Source organism: Numida meleagris, chromosome 1 (genome assembly GCF_002078875.1).
Source record: "Numida meleagris isolate 19003 breed g44 Domestic line chromosome 1, NumMel1.0, whole genome shotgun sequence".
Lineage (NCBI taxonomy): Eukaryota > Metazoa > Chordata > Aves > Galliformes > Numididae > Numida > Numida meleagris.
Window position 1 is genome coordinate 15,757,138 of NC_034409.1, and position 18,169 is coordinate 15,775,306.

The 18,169-nt window shown below is 47.2% G+C and overlaps 2 protein-coding genes across 2 annotated transcripts in view; one reads left to right on the forward strand and one right to left on the reverse strand.

Moving 5' to 3' along the window:
* LOC110392413 (histone H2B 5-like) lies at positions 241–18,169 on the reverse strand. Its single transcript, XM_021384658.1, has 2 exons — positions 18,045–18,169; positions 241–4,349 (listed from the first exon to the last, which is right to left on the reverse strand). The coding sequence occupies exon 2, from the start codon at positions 4,317–4,319 to the stop codon at positions 3,939–3,941; it is 381 nt and encodes a 126-aa protein (XP_021240333.1). The 5' UTR covers positions 4,320–4,349; positions 18,045–18,169; the 3' UTR covers positions 241–3,938.
* The window catches only part of GRAMD4 (GRAM domain containing 4), a 78,442-nt gene continuing 77,682 nt past the window's right edge, over positions 17,410–18,169 (forward strand). Inside the window, exon 1 of the mRNA XM_021384654.1 lies at positions 17,410–17,586. Within this exon, the coding sequence (XP_021240329.1) occupies positions 17,453–17,586 (134 nt within the window). The 5' untranslated portion in view covers positions 17,410–17,452. The remainder of the gene's footprint in view (positions 17,587–18,169) is intronic.

The following is an 18,169-nucleotide window of genomic DNA, read 5'->3' on the forward strand; positions in this document are numbered from 1 at the left end:
TGTTGGGCACCACACACCACAACCAAGGACCACCTGCAGCTGTGTGCAAAGGAGCAGGAAGGGGTCAGGGGCTTGGTGTAACTCATGTCCAGGACAGGAGCACCATGACACCAGGAGCACTCCCCTCACTGGGACACAGCCCTGTGTTCCCCACCACCCCAAGCAAAATGAGGAACGTAGGGCTTGGGGTTCTGTGACAGGGCAGAAGCAAAGGCACCTGAGAGCTGGGTCTCACCTGGCTTCCAACAGGTCTGCATTTACATTTTATTTATACGTTTAACAGAAAACAGGTAATCAGCTGCAATGTATCTCATAAAACAACAGTAATATAACACAGACCGTACATTATGCAACACTTACTGTCAGAAAAACTCTGGGTACACAAGCCCACAAGATACCATGCATGGATGCAAGCATGAAAGATTGCTCCCCAGGTGCTGGTCCCAGGGAACTTCCCAAATCCTAGCAGCAGGTGATTTTTATGGTTTATATCACATTCTTCCTTTCCCTGTAAACAATTTGCTCTGGATGTAAGGTATCAGGAGATGCTGTGGTGGGAGGAGGGCTCGGGGCTGTGCACAAGCCATGCCAAGCTTGGCTGGGTGTGGTGGGGACACAAGGGCAACTCTGTCCCAAGGGTGGTCTCAGGTCAGGCATCGCTTCCTAGCACACACAGTGACCTCCAAGACAGGCCCTCCTCCTCTGTGTGCTGTCACTCATTTCCTATCCTTGACTGAAGATCCACCTGTCCGGAGTGTGGAGAAACCTCCAGACACTGCACGCAGCCGCTCAGTCCTTCTGTAGGATTAGGTCTGCTGTGAAGGGTGGTCTTCAAGTCCCTCTGGGGAAGCGGGGTCCTCCCTAGGAAGTAGGTCTATTGCAACTAGCTTTATCTTTTAAATTGTACATAAAACGAAGTAACTCAGTGCAGTGACCTCCATGGGGTTAACATCAACGCTATGTTACTCTGTGTAGTTTCTGTTTCCAACCTTCAATGCAGTTCCTTTTTTTTTATTTGTTGGCAAAACATGGGAATGTCCAAAAGATGCTTCTATTGATGCAGTAGGAATCAGGAGGGGCAGCATGGCTAGGCATATTATTTTCATTTGTAAAGTGTTTTATCAGTTCCAGAGCTGAAAAGAAATCTTTTTAAAAAGCACAGATCCACAAGCATGAAACCCTCTTTTCTGCAGAACACCTCCTTACCAAGGACCTGTGGAATACGCCACACCAATGTTTAGTATGTGGACAATTGCTGCTTTGATCCTTCCACTTTTAGACCATTTTCTGTTTTCTAAGCCTTTCTAAGGCTCAGTCCGAGCCCATCCCAGCCAAAATAGCTCCCATTGAATTGCTGTGACTGTGAGCCTGCACAGATGGCAGAGACGCAGGTTTCCTTTTGTCACTTGTGCTTGGACACTATGACCGCTGACTTCACAACTACTTTTGAGGACGTCCCAGCTGATGGCAGCCTTGCCTCTCCCAGCTCAGCCCTCCCTTGGCTGCCACAAGTGTCTGTGTGACAGTGACAAATCAGAGCAGCCACCAGAACTGGGTTAAAATGAACCCTGCAAGAGTAAAAAAAAAGTTTCATTTTAACCTGGATCAGTTCCTCAGTCCTCTCCTCCAGGTTGTCAGGGGCAAATAGAAAGTGATATGAAGGGAGAGTGAGGAGCAAATTATGTGTGAAATGACAGCCTAAGCTGTAAGTGGATGGAGATGATCAGTCACAGCCACCAGGCGTTAAATAACATAAAACCCCCTTAAGCCTTCAAGTACTTCTGCAGTCTTAAATTGCCACTTCTCCTCTCTGAAACAGCCTTATTCCCCCTCTACAACCTCTGCTTTCTGACTTCTGCTGGGAGAGGGGGCAGTGACGGTGGTTCAACAGTGCAGGTACGACAGTGCAGGTACATTTTCATCTTTGGTATCTGATTCTGACTATTTAACTGGAAAACCAAAGGAAGTGCTAAGTTGTCTCTTCCAAAGTGCTGTGAGGAAATGGTTGAAGTTGGTGATGGATTTCTGCTACCAAATACAGCTGCTGCTGGGAGCTACTTGCTGTGGGTGCTGGTGTCTTGAGACCCAGCTCGTGCTTTCTGAAAGACACTGCTAGTGATTCCTGCCAGAATTACTGTATGAAATGTGGCTGAAAACCCTGCTGTGTCCTATCACTGAGCAAAGCACAGCAGGAGAGCCTATTTTTGGGTGTGGGGTGTTCAAACAGTAGGTTGCCACCCGTCCTTAGCTCCTGGGAGCTCACGCTGCTCTTGGGTTTCTGAGGAGCTCTCGGTGGCACAGGCAAAAGCGAAGTGTTCCTTTCCTCAGGCCAAGTGGATTCTGCAGCACCCTCTTCAGCCAACTGAATCTTCTGGACATGCAGAATTCTTCATCTCCAAAAGCAACATGACAAGGGTCCCCATCATTCTCAAAGGGAAAAGAAACAAGATGGAGATAAAAAGTATCGGAAAACGAGAGATGTACCGCAAGATTGTCATTTAGGGGTAGGAATTTATCATATCATTAGGAACGAATTTTGGAGAGCACCTGTATTAGTTCTGGATCCTGTGTCTTTGCTGCTCTTTTTATTTACAGAATAAATTGCAAAAAGCAATTTAGGCATGAATATTTTTGATCTGAAAGTGCTACAGCCTACCAGAAATTTTGACTTTTTTCAATGTTGGCTAATTTTGTGTTTTGAGTAGGAAGCTTTTCTACACATGCTCTTCGTGTTACCCAGCAGTCCAGGCATGCTAAACTTGTAACTGAGACATTCCTCCACTAATCTCTATGGCTTTATAGGGATTTTATTATTGCTCACCTTAATGTAGATTTTGATGTAGATTTTGAGAAGCCATGGGGAATATCTGAAGTAGCTTAAAATGATTTCATCTGTGAAATACTAGTGGGATGCTGTGATATTTTAAGTGTCCCTACCTATTCACCCAGCCCCAACTTTGTTTTGCTTGCCAGCAGGTGAGCAAAGCAGGGAAGGCGGGGGCAAGGTGAGCTGCCCACAGCCCCTTGGACAGCACCCATTAGTCCATCCTTACAGTGAACACGGTGAAAGGGAGCACATAGGCAGGAAAAAGTCTCCAAAAAGCAGCAGCATTAGCGATGTCTTGCACATTGAAGTAGGTCTCAAACTGGGCAAAGCAGCAGCTGGAGGAGGTAACGACCGGGTCCCACCATTCCCCTTGTCTGTCCAGATGCTTTGGCACAAGCTGGAGGGCAGCTGGTGGCTCTGGCATCCTGGTGGGTAAGGCCACACATGCCTGTGCCACCAGCCTGCTCGGTCCTCCTCCATCAGGAGCAACGAGGAGGGGCAGCACATGGTATTATCACAGCATCCTTAACAGAGGGCTTGCACACCGTTGCCAAGGAGGATCTCTGCTGGATCAGTATGGATTTTACTCTGCGGTCTGTGCCTGGTGGTTGCTGTGGCCATTGATGTCAGCTTGACCTGCACGGGTAGGCTGTTTTGCTGTACAACAGGATGGATCTGGGCTATCACAGAGTGGGTACAGTGCAGTCTTCTTGGTGCCCATCTTGGATGACTGTAAGAAAGCAGCCAGGAAGACATCAGAGGCAATATCTCTGGAGCAGCCAGCCACCATGGCCAGCACCACACATGCATGTTTATCAAGCACAGAGGAGAATTTGGATATGCTGCAGCCAGTCCTTCAGATGAGATGTGAAAGCAGAGGCCTCCTCCCCCAGCATCGCCTGAGGTGCAGCGTGCGGAACCTGTAGCACGTCCTGAACTCATAATGAAAATAAGCCAGCATCCATCTTGCTGCCTCCTCTTCCACTAGCCAGCTTCTAATGCCCATATCAAGTCTGTCCATTGCCATGGAGAATAGCTGTGAGGTTCATCCAAACCATAGCTGCCTACCCGTGCCTGCGCTCAGTGGGCCCACTGGAGAAGAAGTGCTAGGCTACTTGGAGCTGGTGTACTTGGTGACAGCCTTGGTGCCCTCGGAGACGGCGTGCTTGGCCAGCTCGCCGGGCAGCAGCAGGCGCACGGCCGTTTGGATCTCCCGTGAAGTGATGGTGGAGCGCTTGTTGTAGTGCGCCAGGCGCGAGGCCTCACCCGCAATGCGCTCAAAGATGTCGTTGACAAAGGAGTTCATGATGCCCATGGCCTTGGAGGAGATGCCGGTGTCGGGATGGACCTGCTTCAGCACCTTGTAGACATAGATGGAGTAGCTCTCTTTTCTGCTCTTGTGTCGCTTCTTATCACCCTTCTTTTGGGTCTTTGTCACGGCTTTCTTGGAGCCCTTTTTGGGGGCAGAAGTGGACTTCGCTGGCTCTGGCATCCTGAAAGCTCTTTTTTCTGGTTCTTGGAGCTGCTTGGAAAAAACACAAAAAATCATATTCATTTTTATTCTCCTATGGTATAGTTCTACTGAAGGATGCATCAGCGATATCTCCAAATCAGAGACTAACACCCCATAACTCCATCCAAGTGTTTTTGAACTGCCACTGAGAACCATGCTGGTTTGTGATTACTTTTGTGTTGTTTTCTGTTTAAATCCCCATGACACTGGCGTTGTCAACACTGCTGAACCCAGACTCAGCTGGCATCTGCTTAGTAAAGATGGGCTGGGGATGGACATGTTTCTGAGAGGAACATGGAAGTTCCAAAGAAAACATTAACTGCAGCATGGATTAAATTAAGTCTTTCTGGAATGGGCTGGAGATACTTGGATGGTATCACTGCAGCCAAGTTTTTATGAGACTGTTTATTTTATACAGTTACTACAGACTCCAACAGAACTTTTTGTTTGGCACGTGCACAAAAGTTTATTTTGAAAGTGCCTGTATTTCTGTGGCTATTGTTTTACACCATGTATTACAAAGGAACATAAAAATAACATAGTTTTAAGCTAACCAGCTGAAGCACCGGAATCTCTCAGCATTAAATTTAGCAAAAACATCAAGAAGTAGAAAAGCTCAGAGGAGATGTCAGGAATCACGTGACAGAGGAGCAGGAATGCAGATAGGAGGAAACAATCAAAGTGCTTTGGGGCTACACGTTGACCAAGACGATCTTCACGGACTGAAACCATTTCTGGCTATTTGGTGCCTTCTGCTTTGTGAGGAGCAGGCCTCTGTTGGCCAGCCTACATCAAAGATGCTGGATTCTCTCTCTGAGTTTTAATTCATTCTGCCACAACTTGCAGAGCCTTGACCTTTAGCTGCCTGTTGTCGTCAAGGAGCACTGTAACAAAAAGGCAGTATGTAAACAGGTCATAAAAGTGGATGCCTCCTCTACACTACAAATTTACATGTGTTTTATTGCGAGTCAAGGGAATAGCTGTGTTGCAACCTAGTCTCTTAATACAAAGGATTTTGTGTTTGAGTGCTCCCTTGCAAGGCAAACCTCCTGCAGGCTCTGCCGGAGGATCAGCTTCCAGCATTGCCCCAGGGCTGGGGCTTCCATGGCTCTGCAGACTCCTGCCTCCTGCTGAGGCTGAGGCTCCCTAGAAGACGACCTATGAATGTCAGTCAGTTGGCCAAGAGAGACTAGAGAAAAAAAAGGAGAGTCAGGGCTGACGGCACATGTGGATATCATAGAACAGCTTGGGCAGGAAGTGACCTTAAAGACCATCTATTTCCACGCTGTGGGCAGGGACACCTCCCACCAGACCAGGTCACTCAAACGTGCAGAAGGACGTGGGGTAACCACGCATGCCCATCCAAAACAATGTCTTACCTTTGTATAAAACCTCCAAAGACAAGATTTTCACCAATCTATCTCCTTGATTCTTCCACCCTTCTGAATTCTTTTCTGGTGTTTTTCCCAGTGGAGTGTTTTGGAAGGGTAAATTCTGGATTGACCCAAAATACAGAATGCACCTCAAAACTCTTGACACCTGTTCACTCAGACACTGCGTTTTTCTCCTCTGGTGACACCAACATTTTTCTTCATTTCTTCCTCTACTTGGGAAGCAACATCGAGAGAAGAAACCCCCTACTGTTCTTGTTTGCAGACTCGAAGATAAGTCTTTTCAAGGGAAAGGCATTTTTCCAAGACAAGAAATAATTGTGCACTTTCTTCATTTTCTCTTGGGCTAATTCCCTGACTGAAAAAACACTGCAACTGAAAAATGGACGTGACTGTTTCTCATGCTTACAGGATAGTTCTAGCTGTTCAACTCACTGAAGCCCTTGGGTAGTGCAGCCAGGATCTCAGTTTTCTCCCATTTATAGCTGAGATGAAGGGAGTAAAGATGCTAAAGTTCAGAGATTAGCACAAAAGCTTCAGTGTCATTGCTTTTCCCCACCTATTTCTTTGTAGCATACAGTTTAACAGCTAAATAATACCTTCTGTGGAAACTGGCTGCCTGCCTCCCAGTTTGCTGGGACGGTGCCTAGTACAAAGGGCCTGATTGAGGTTGCTAAGTGCAAAATAAATCATGTCAGTAATGGCCCACAGTATCACCTAGAATTCTGTCAGCATGCCACACAGACAGGTGCTACCCTGGTACAGGGGTGAAATTAGTGGGATTATCCCAAAGGTGTCCACGAGGACAGTCTGCTGAGCAAAAATTAGCCTACCTTAGCAAAAAAAAAAAAAAAAAAAAAGAAAAGAAAATAGTTGCATTTCTTTCTTTTCTTAAAAAAAAGGAAAGAAAAGAACAAAAAGAAAACCTGAAGAAACTAACATTTATTATTTTTGCATTTAGAAGCACTGCCATGATGACAAATTTTTTACATGGAATGTGACTGAGCCCTGGCACAGGCTGATCGGAGAGGCTGTAGGGTCTCCACCCTTGGGGACACTCAAAACCCAACTGGACCCAGTCCTGGGCAGCCAGCAGCAGCTGGCCCTAATGGAGCTGCACTACAGACGATCTCCAGAAGTGCCTCCAGCTTCAGCCATTCTGTGGCTGTTGGAGACTGCAGCTGGGTACCTAGTAGCTGTGTTCTCCCAGATGGCCATTTCCCATGGGATGCTGCAGCTAGCAGCATCCCTGCAAGCACTCCTGATGAGGGGTGACAACACTGGTCTCCAGGCCCCTCAGGTTTGTGGGAAGCAGGGTATGGCCATGCAAGAGGAGGCACTTGGAAGCATCATGGTGAGAGCTGGAAGGATTCAGGCTTCTGAGGAAAATCTTCCGGCATGTTTTTCCTTCACTTTTTATGCTGTGAGTCAATCAGTTACCATTGTTGGCATTTGTTTCCCTTCCTCAGAAAAACAACAACAAAACCACCGCAGTATTTCTTCCAGCAGTCATAAGCTGTAAGCAGCAGCCTGCCCACTGCTCAGAAGCAGAGCAGTGGGAAGTGACAGATGATACACCTTTGCCTTGACACCCCTTTCCTCAGCATCATTAAAAGGAAAAAGAGCTGAAAACATATTCAAAGATACGAATCACTGCACCCTCTCAGATCTGAAAGGGAAGAGTCCTGCTGAGAAATCCCACGTGAAGCCTGATGCTGCCCGCATCTTCCCTATGCCTAATATATGAATAGCCAGACCGGCAGAGAAGCTCCTTCAGCATTTCTTTCTTATTTTTGGAGGGTTGGTGCTGTAAAATCAGCACCAAGTTAGTGCCAGTGGTGTGCAGGGATGGCAAGGGGTGGACCATTCTCCGGCCTTTAGGACCTCTCCTCATGCAGAGGTGGAAACGGCACTCAGATTTTTCCTCCTTTTCCCTCCCCAAATCTGTCCTTGCTGTGATGAGCTCTGTGGCATCCATTGCAAATCCTCACGCCCCCGTGCTGCTCCCTCGCTGTAATTTACTAATAGCCACAAAGACTACATTTCTATTATGGTACTTTGTTCTTAGGATGTTTTGATGAAAAAAAAGAACATCGGTAGGAAAAACTGAAGTCTCATTTTTCTGACATCTGATACTCTTCTGATATTTGCTGATCCTCTGATGATCTATTTTAATCCTTGTTCTAATGAATGAGAGCCAAGAGGTTCCTGCTCTTTACTCTGCCCCTTACACATGAAAGTTTTCTTAGTTCTGGTCAATTATTGTCCCTTTCTTTAGTTTCTCTTGTGATATAAAATAAAGAAACCTTGGCTTTAATCCCACATGTCAAGAAACCTGAAGAGAAATTTGCTACTGCTGTTTGTTTTACTCAAACACAAAAATGGGTAACAAATTTCAGAATGCTTCCGCAGAAAAGAAGAGGCTTCTTAATTACTTCATCTGCTCCGAAATGCTTGTAAGAGCACAGACAGATCTGTTAAATGCAGTTAACAAATTATCAGATGTCAGCAAATTACTCTTACTGGAGCACGTTTCTGCTAAGGGCAGATGCCCTACCTTTTGTAATGGATGGCAACCTACCTCAGCGCTATTAAACAAGAACCCACTCATCCAACAGATGCCTTTAAGAGTGATACCTGCGACAACAGGCACCTAGCTTATGGTTATTTGGTAGCAAGCTTTGCCTAGGTAGTAAAACAGATCAGAAGTGTGATGAGTCGTGGCGAGATGTCGGTGACGCTTCCTCATGTGTAAAACCTGGTAGTCATGTTTTGGACTGGGAAGAATTCTTCTATTGGCACGTTGTCTGGCATGTGATGATGAGGTAACATTTCTCTCTTCTGAAGTAATGAGGAAAACAGCTTCCTAGAATAAGGTAGACTAATCTGAACTGACTTTTTCCAAAGGTGGAGGGCCAAAGGGCTTGGTTTCAGGATTCTGGGTAATCCCATATCAATAACAGTGCCCCATCCCCAATCTCACATGCTCTGCTGTATTTTATTTGGTTGCTCCTATAAAGTTATCACTTAAATGTCTAAATTTTTAACTTTACAAACAAACATTCAATTCTTCTGGTTAAGAGATTCATTGTTACATATTGGACTGTGAAAATTTATTAAAATTGAAGATTCCCTCCTCCTCCATCACATTTGAAGAAATGCTACAGCTCACTCCCAGACATGGGTGCACTATGTTCAAAGTGACTCACAGCTTAAGAAGAAACACAAGCAGAATACAGAGATAAGATATGCTGGCATCTTAACCCTAACTGCTCCTTATCATTGCTTGTGGTAACACATTACCTGGGACTTCCGTCCACGAATCTCCTTACAGCAACCTTTGCTTTGCATTCTTTGCAGGCATTTCCATTTACAATTTTAGAAAACGCATTTCTGAATACCAGCAACAGCTGTAATTTCTTTGCTACCTCTACCAAAGCTGCAAGTACTTCACAGGGCTGTGGGAGCATCAGTCAGAGATGCTCATATACAAAGTATAAAGCAGGACCATAGATCAGAGCTGTCTGCAGGGAACATATACTGAATTTGTAAAGAAAAGAAAATCTTATTCATGAGCCAAGCAGAGCAGCAGAGAGACACAGGACTGCACGAAGAATGGCTGTCAGGAGGTTAAATATTGCTGTTGTTACTCTGATTAGAGTGCCTGAAGTGAGTGGGGGTTTAACCTGAGTCTGAAACCACAAGTACAATATTTAGAGATGCTTAGCACCAGCAGCCAGCATTGATTTCCACTGGAATCTAGGAGGTTCCACGCTTAGCAAAAATCAGACTCTGTGTTTTAGCAGGGTTTTGTTGCTGCAAATAAGCATGTGAGTACTTAAGAAAGCTATTTAATGTGACTTTTATCTGCTCTTCAGAAGATCACTTGATAGCTACCTGCCTTGGCATCTCTCCGAAAATAGGTCCTAACAAATGCAAAAGGAGAAATTATATTTTTGATAGATCAACACCCTTTAAAAGTTTACAAGAATAGATCTCGTACTGTAAGCTGCTACAACTATGCTCCAGTCAGCTTTCCCACAAAGAGCCGTGGTTTAAGAGAAGCGTATATTATCACAACCATCGTCCACACCATCAGTACTAAAACTGGCCAACAGAGAACACATCCGGGCTCACCTTCATCCTTTGCTTTTATCAGCAAGTCAAAACACCATTAACACAACATAAACTTCAGCACAAGCATCCTCTGTACATTTCATAGTTACTGGGACTTGCTTCTTCTGCCACAAATCCTTTCCCTAAGCAACAGCCTCCTGAGCGACAGCAGGAGCTAGGTGAGAACCAACACAGATGTATGGGGCACCTCTTCCTCCTACATCACCCATTGCCAGGTGTCAGGTTTGTGTGACCTTCTCCATTGCTACAGATAACCTGTGGAGCAGAAAGACACTAGAGCAGGGATCATACTCCGAAGTGTTTACTGACTGGGAATAACATGTAAAAACATGCAGACGTGGAAAGCTTTGTTCCCACACAGACTGAAGATCAGACCAAGTCATAAAAGTTTTAAGAATGGTGGGCACATCAAAACAGAATTGCTGCCATGAGTCTCCTATGGCACAGGTGAAATCTTTTTCTGAACCTTTGTGCCAACTCCCCCCTATGTGCAGAGACAGAGCCCAGCAAGGGTGTGCTGTGCGCAGCTGTAATCAATCATGACCCACATTCTTTCCTAACGAGAGTCTCCAAGTTCAATTATAGTCCTGCAGTTACTGTGCCTTCACCTCCACATTTCAGCATTTCTAGAAAATGATTGAAAAAATAATATTGGAAAGCATGCAATTAATGAAAAAGTCAGGAATATGTGAAAGCTGCTTTATCATCAACGTAAAGCGCGGGTGCCCAGGAGTGCAGTATGCAAATGCAGAAATCGTGAGTTGAATCTGTAAACCAAACAGGTACATTTGAAAGGACATGTGGCATGGCATGCCACAAGCTACAAGTCAGATTTCATTCTTGCAAGGTACTCAAAATACTGCTGTGTGTATATTAATAACAAATTGGGCAATTTACAGCAATTTCACTGTAAAAGGAAGATGTGTGACTGTCACTGCAGGGAAAGGAAGACCAGCATCCTTCCCCAGAACTCCCAGCAGGCAGGAACAGACCAGGAACACAGCCCAGGGCTGCTGACACCTTTCTGCTGCAACCAGCAGATCACATACCACAGCCCCGAGTCCTCGAGCATTGGAGGTCACAGCTGCGGGGACAGGGACAGCCTCTCCTAGGGCACGGGATGAGGAGAGCACGGCTTGCATAGCGCAGCAAACGGCACTCAGAGGGAGCTGGCTGCTCTCCAGGAACAGAGCAGGGTGCAAATGAAGGACGTGAGAATTAAGTTAAACTCTGCAATAAGAACTGACAATAAACTGTTTCAAAATGTTCACAAATAGGTTCATGCTGAAGATGTAGAAACCTTTACCTGGAAGTGGCGGGAGAGGGAGGGAGAAGAGGAGAGAAATGAAGAAATCTGTATCTTCCAGAGTTTAAAGACTAAATCTGATTTCTTTGGAAAAGATCCCCAGGATGTGGCTCTGGCAATAGCAACCGGCTACTCTGCATTATCCAGACAATGCCCTTCTGCTCCATATTGCTGGGCTACTGAACTGCTACCAAGTGGCAGAGAAGCCTTTCATTTTGCTTCCTACTTTCTGTATTATTTTTGTTATTGTCCCTTCCTCCTTTCTCTTCCACCCGCTATAGGGGCCTGGAGCTTCGGAGGAAGTCTGCAGCCACTTACTCCCATTCAGCACGTGATACTGGTACCATGGCTGACATGCTGCTTTGACTGAGCAGCCACAGGGCTGAATTGCTTGCAGTTCTCCAGAAACACTGGAAAAAATGTGTTTCAGGTCAGCTCACACCCAAATTCCACACTGCACAGCCTGCCTAAGAACAGAGTTTTAGCGGTGTTTTAATTCAGCTCTAACACTGTGGTTAGCATCATTGTCAAGGGGAGTACATGTGCTAGCCACTACCAGCTGAAAAAGGCAATCTCCCTCCAAAGAAATCAAAGCATAATTAGGGATAAGTCAATATTTACGTCAGGCTGGAGCGCAAAGAGCTCTCTGCCGCAGACTTGGTGACAACCACTAGACCAGCAGTGAAGAGATGAGGGCTGGTGGACAAAGTGACAGCCCCAAATGCCAGCAGTCCTTGCTGGTAGGTAGCAATTAGAACGCCTAAAGGTAAGACTTGCTTTTCAAAACACAAAAGGGTTGTCAGGCACAGCCGGTGTAAAATGTCACATTATCTGTACCATACTGTTATTTTTAGCCATCCATGGCTTCATCCTCCTACGCTCATTTTCCCCGAGGCTCCCACACCTTCAGTTTCCCAAGCTGTTTCTCCCCCAGGTGAGCTGCCCACCCCTTGCTCTGCCTCCTCACTGCTGCTGCCCGTCTCAGCACTCACCCCACAGAGCTCACTGATGTCCTAGATCCAAAAATCACGTGCTTATGGAATACACCTGAGCCCTTATCTTGCGTTCTGCCCTCGCTGTTTAGCAGGCTCAATCAATAAGGAAAGATGGAGCTGGGCTGAGGGCCCACAAGCAGACAGAAGAATAGAACAAGGGAATTAATTCTGGTGTGGGAGAGGACAGGAAGGGTGGGACAGCTGCAGCGTTCCTATCTACAGGACAGAGCTCCTGTATTTGCAGTGCATTTAAGACGCAGACACATCAAGAATGGAACTAACCCTATTTATACTGGAGATGGTCAGATGGCTCGCTTCCAATGGGATGCTTTGGTGTTCCCTGCCCCAGGATGCTGTCTCCCAGGGTGACCCTACCCCAGGGTGCTGCAGCACCCCATATGATTCCTGGTCATTTTTCAGGTTCCAGAGAGGACAAGGTACCAACCCTCCCTCTCTGCTGATGCTTTAGCAACATCCTTACCCTTCCTTCAACTGTTCACTCTTTTTGGTATCCTGTTCCTTGATTCTGCCTGACTGTGAGACAGAGGAATACGGAGACTCATTTGAAATTCTTTTTCTGGCCCATTAGCCAAAAAAATGGATCATCAGATGTGTTTTCCTTCACACTAAGATTTTTCTTTAAGCGTTAAACTCCAGAGTGATCTCAACTGTTCCTTCTCTGGCTTCTTGTACCTCATGACAGAAATTTCTTTAGCAAAAATGCCACATTTTCTGCTCAAGCTTCCTCTCACCTTCTATGGCAATTCATATCCTCTATGCCACATGGAATAACCTTACTGAAGGTCCATTTTCATTTCCCCCTACCCTTTCTTTCATTGCCTCCTGCACAGACATTCATTGTAGTGCCATCTTTGCTTTCTGTTCTCATTCCTATCCATACACCTTCATTTGTGCAGTATTTTCTGCTTGACAAATACCAGCCTACTACATATAATCTCTTCACCCGCAAGTGAGAGAGCTATATAGGTTACATAAACAGGTTATAAAGAGTGATTTGATGTGCCCCAAAGCATGCCTGTTTTTCCTAACTCTCTCTTTTGGTCTGATATGAACATTGCCTTTGCTGTCAAAACAAAAAATCCTTCATCACCATGGCTGCAGCCCCACGGTTCCTTCCTCCTGCAGGAGTAACCCGTGGGAAGGATCTCCGCACCCTGACCCATCTCGCCTCCCAGGTGGCACATCTTGTGTTAGAGATGAGTCCTCCACAAGTGGAACCCCTTCCTGGTCCTGGAGTAGACCCAAGTAAACTGCCAGCATTTAACGACAGGCACAGAAAACCTTATTGCAGTGGACCACCTGAGTATTATTGCTGAATTCAGAAAAAAACAAACACCTATTCTAAAGAAGTTTTCAGGATGGTCTGAAAGATAAATAATCACCCCCAACAGATCGCATCTTCAGGAAGGTCGGTGAAATAATATGACAAGAGCGGTGATTAACTCTCACCACAAAGAGAAATGTTGAGCTGATGTAGGTGGCACACAAAATCCCCCACTCCCTTTATGAGTCAGGTAAAGCTGCCAGGAGGCGGAGGTGAGATCTGTGGGATGGAGCTCTGTTCGCCCCAGCCACTCAGCAGCATTCTTGTTGAAAGACAAAAAAAAAAAAAAAGTTTAATTATTAAATCAGATTTTTCAAAATTAAGTATTATTTAAATAGCAAAATCTAACACTTGCCCTCAATCCCCAACGATGCTGTTTGCAGTGGTAGGCAAGGAGAAATATTACTAAACAACTCCACCCCCTGAGGTTAAAATAGCATTTTTGGGTAATGCTTCTATTCTTCTGCCTCCCACTCATACCTATGATCCTGCAGTCACATCGCTTCTCTCTCCCTGGCTCCAGAAAAAAGGGAAGCAGGCAAGCCAGGATCCCAGCCCCACATAGAGCTCAGCCCTAATGAGGAGAAAACATTTCTCTCACAATAGCTGCACAGAGTGGTTTAATAAATGCGTAAAACAAGACAATAGGGGAGGGAAAAGAACAGCATCTTTTGGTCCTATTTTGGATTAGTCCAGGATTCAGAAGATAATTTAAATCATAGAATATCCCAAGTTGGAAAGGACCCATGAGGATCATCGAGTCCAACCCTCAGCTCCACAAAGGACCATACTCCAAATCAGACCCTATTGTCTGAAAGTGATGTCCAAATGCTCCTTGAACTCCAGCAGCTCGGGGCAGTGCCTGCTGCCCTGGGTAGCCTGTGCCATGCCCACTGCCCTCTGGTGAAGAATCTTTTCCTAACCCCCAACCTAACCCAGCCCCCCAGCACAGCTCCATGCCGTTCCCTCAGGCCCTGTCGCTGTCACAGAGAGCAGAGCTCAGCGCTGCCCCTCCGCTCCCTGTGAGGAGCTGCAGCCGCCATGAGGCCTCCCCTCAGCTCCTCTGCTCTGGGCTGAACAATAGATAGCAGAGTCCCTTATTTGAAATTATACTTTTCATTACCAAAATAAAACTTAGAAATGTGAAGTAAATACCATTAGTTCCTTGAGCTCCTGTTTACAGTGCAGCCTGAAAAGCTGCTTTCCCAATTTCCCTCCTGGATTTAGGAACATTTGCCATATACTTAATTCTTCAGTCTACCTGACAGCACGTCTCTGAGGAAGGGCACAGAGCAGCACACTGCGGGTGCTGGGAAAGAGATTCAATAGGATCAGACCTTCAGCATGAGTTAGTTCTTTGTTTCAGCCAGAGAACGGAAGATCTGGAGTGGAGTACACATATACATATGGATGGGTGTATCTATATACATGGAAATGTCAGACAGGAGATAGGACATGGGTGGGACAATGAGCAAAGGAACAGTGTAGGAAAAAAAGTGTTAAGGGGAAGGTAGAGTATGGCTCTGAAGGTCCCCCACAACATCGTTCTCTCTAAATAGGAAAGATATGGATTTGATGGGTAGACTATTCTTCAATGGACTGGTTGTGAGATTATACCCAGAGAGTGGTGGTCAATGGCTCAATGCCCACATGGAGATCAGTGACGAGTGGTGTTCCTCAGGGGCCAATGCTGGGACTGGTGCTCTTTAGTATCTTCATCAGTCACACTGACAGTGGGGTTGAGTGCACCCTCAGCAAGTTAGTGGATGACACAAAGCTGTGGGGTACGGTCAATACAGATGAGGGACGAGATTACATCCACAGGGACCTAGACAGGCTCAAGCAGAAGGCTGAAGTGAACATCATGAGATTCAACAAAGCCAGGTGAGAGGTCTTGCACCTGCGTCATGGGAACTCCCACTATCAGCACAAGCCAGGGGATGTAATGAAAGAGCACAGCCCTGCTGAAAAGGACTTGGGGTACTGGTGGATGGCAGCTGGACGTGAGCCAGCAATGTGCCCTCCCAGCCCAGAAAGCCAACTGTATCCTGGGCTGCATCAAAAGCAGCACAGCCAGCACGGTGAGGGAGGTGATCCTGCCCCTCTGCTCTGTGCTGTGAGACTTCATCTGGAGTACTGTGTCCAGATGTGGCGTCCTCAGTACAGGAAAGACATAGATCTGTTGGAGCACAACCAAAGGAGGGCCACAGAAATAATCCAAGGAATGGGACACCTCTCCTGTGAGGGCAGGCTGAGAGAGCTTGGGCTGTTCAGCCTGGAGAAGAGAAGGCTCTGAGGTGAACTGATAGCGCGGCCTGTCAGTATCTAAAGAGGGGCTATACAAAGGAAGGGTACAGACTCTTCAGCATGGTCTGTTATGATGGGACGAGGGGAAATGGCTTCCAACTAAAAGAGGGGAGGTTTAAACTGGATATGAGGAAAAAATTTTTTACAATAAAGGTAGAGAAACACTGGCACAGGTTGCCCAGAGATGTGGTGGAAGCCACGTCCCTGGAGACATTCAAGGTCAGGCTGGATGGAGCTCTGAGCACCTGATCTAGCTGTAGGTGTCCCTGTGCATTGCAGGGGGGTTGGACTAATGACCTTTAAGGGTTCCTTTCAACTCACATGATTCAATGATTCTTATAGAGATTTCAGAAAGGAGAGAGCAAGACAGGATATAAAAACCAAGCCAGGAGAAGAAGAGAAAAAGATGGGACAAGGAGAGGACATATGAAGTGACACAAAAATGAGAGAAAAGGCTTGAGAGGACAAAAAGTAGAGAAAAGGGGGCAGGCAGGTAGCAACTAGCACAATGTCAGGTAAGACAGAAATACTGAATGATAAACGTGACATACTGAGGAGGGACATGGAGGGCTCTAAGAAAGAAAGACCTGGCACAGCAGAGAGAGGAAATAAGCAACTGTGAGGAACACAGCCCTGGAAGTGAATGGCTAAAACCAAGCAGAATAATGGGGAAGGCCCTGGAGATGAAAAGTGCCACCATCCTGCAAGGCTGCTACTTTCGTCTGAAATAGAAATCAGGGAGGTCACCAAAACTGCTACATAGATCTTACATTTGAAACTTTAAGATATGTATTTCTTTCACTGCAACTTGTCCTCCTTTCCAGTGGTGATGACATTAATTACTGCGCCCCCCAGATACACCTCCCTGCCATGGAACAAGCCCCTGAGACCATCATGCCCGCAGCAGACCGCTCCACGCTCCCTTTGCATCTGGAGGCTTCTGCAGAAATATTGCAGTAGACAAATCCAAATTCCTGCAGCTCCCAAATTACCATGAAGGAGTTGAGTATCATTAGCGGGATGAGGAAAGAAATAGGAAGGAAACAGGGGCGCACGCTCAGGGGAAGGCTCGTTTTGTTTTCATAATTAGCAAATCATACATTACAGAGGGAAAAATTGCTGCTGGGACCTGAGCTGTCAGTCCTTCACACATCAAATAATAGGCACCAAGAGGAAGGTGTGGGAACTGCATTCAGATTATCAAATTCCTCCTGTTATTAGTGTGTGTTCAGTGTAATAAAACCTCATCAGGGAAAGTACACACTGTAACAAAAATCCTACCGAGGCTACAGAGCAAAGCCCTAGGAAGACCAAACAGTGTTCCCAGGCAGCCTGAGACCCAGTGCGGCGCTGGTGGCACCAGGAGCAGCACATGGAGATGAATGAAGCCCTGTTTGTAAATGTGCCATGCGACTGCATGCTCCTGGCTCTCATTTTCTGCGATCTGACTCAGCCTCCGCCCAGATCCACTCCCCCAGGTTTTGATTCATAAATCCTTCATCTCGGGGAAAGTTACAAAGACATGACACAAGCAAAGGGCACGCAGTGACGTGGAATGGGAGAATGGTTACGGTGGAATGCGCTCCGTAGCCCCGTGCACTGACCTGCTGCCATAAAGACAGCCCCGGGCCATGCCTGGGGGAGGGCCCCTCGCCGGGTACACCACGAGGCCGCACACGGGGCTACTCCAGGGCTGCATGGTGACCGCTGGGCTATGCGTTCTGCGTCCCTCAGGCCAGCGGACGGGACAAGCGCGGGATGGAAAGTAAGAGGCTTCCTCCATTTAAGCAACGAAAAAGAGATCAGCGTTAACAGCAGCAGTGCAGATACAACAGACGATGCATGAGCAATGGTGTATGGCGCTCTATGCTTACTAAACGATTAACGAGCACCCACAGCGTTGGTGCAGAGATGTACCTATGCAGGATTGACCCTTCCCCGCAGCCTGCTCCGCTGGGTGCGTGCTCAGGGCAGCGGGCCCAGCCGCGGGCACCGCGGGGCCACTGCAGCGGGGCAGAGCTGAGCCCCGCGCCCGGCGTGTGCGCGGCTCCGGCCCCGCGAGCAGCGCCGGGACTGGGCTGGCAGCAGCGCGGCCCCAGGTGCCGCAGGGCTCCGGGTGCGGCACGGCGCATCTCCGCAAGCTATCTCACGCGTTCCGGCACAGGCTGCGTAACAAAGCGCATACTCAGCCCCGTCCCCGCGGCCCAGCACGGAGGTCCTTGCCTGCTAGGCGTCCGGGCTCCCCCGCGGGCAGGCTCCGGGCGCGCTGCAGCTCGCTGGGGCCGGGTAAGGCCGCCGAGCTCTGCGGGGCTCCGGCTCCGGCTCTGCGGCGCCGCACCGCTGCGGGC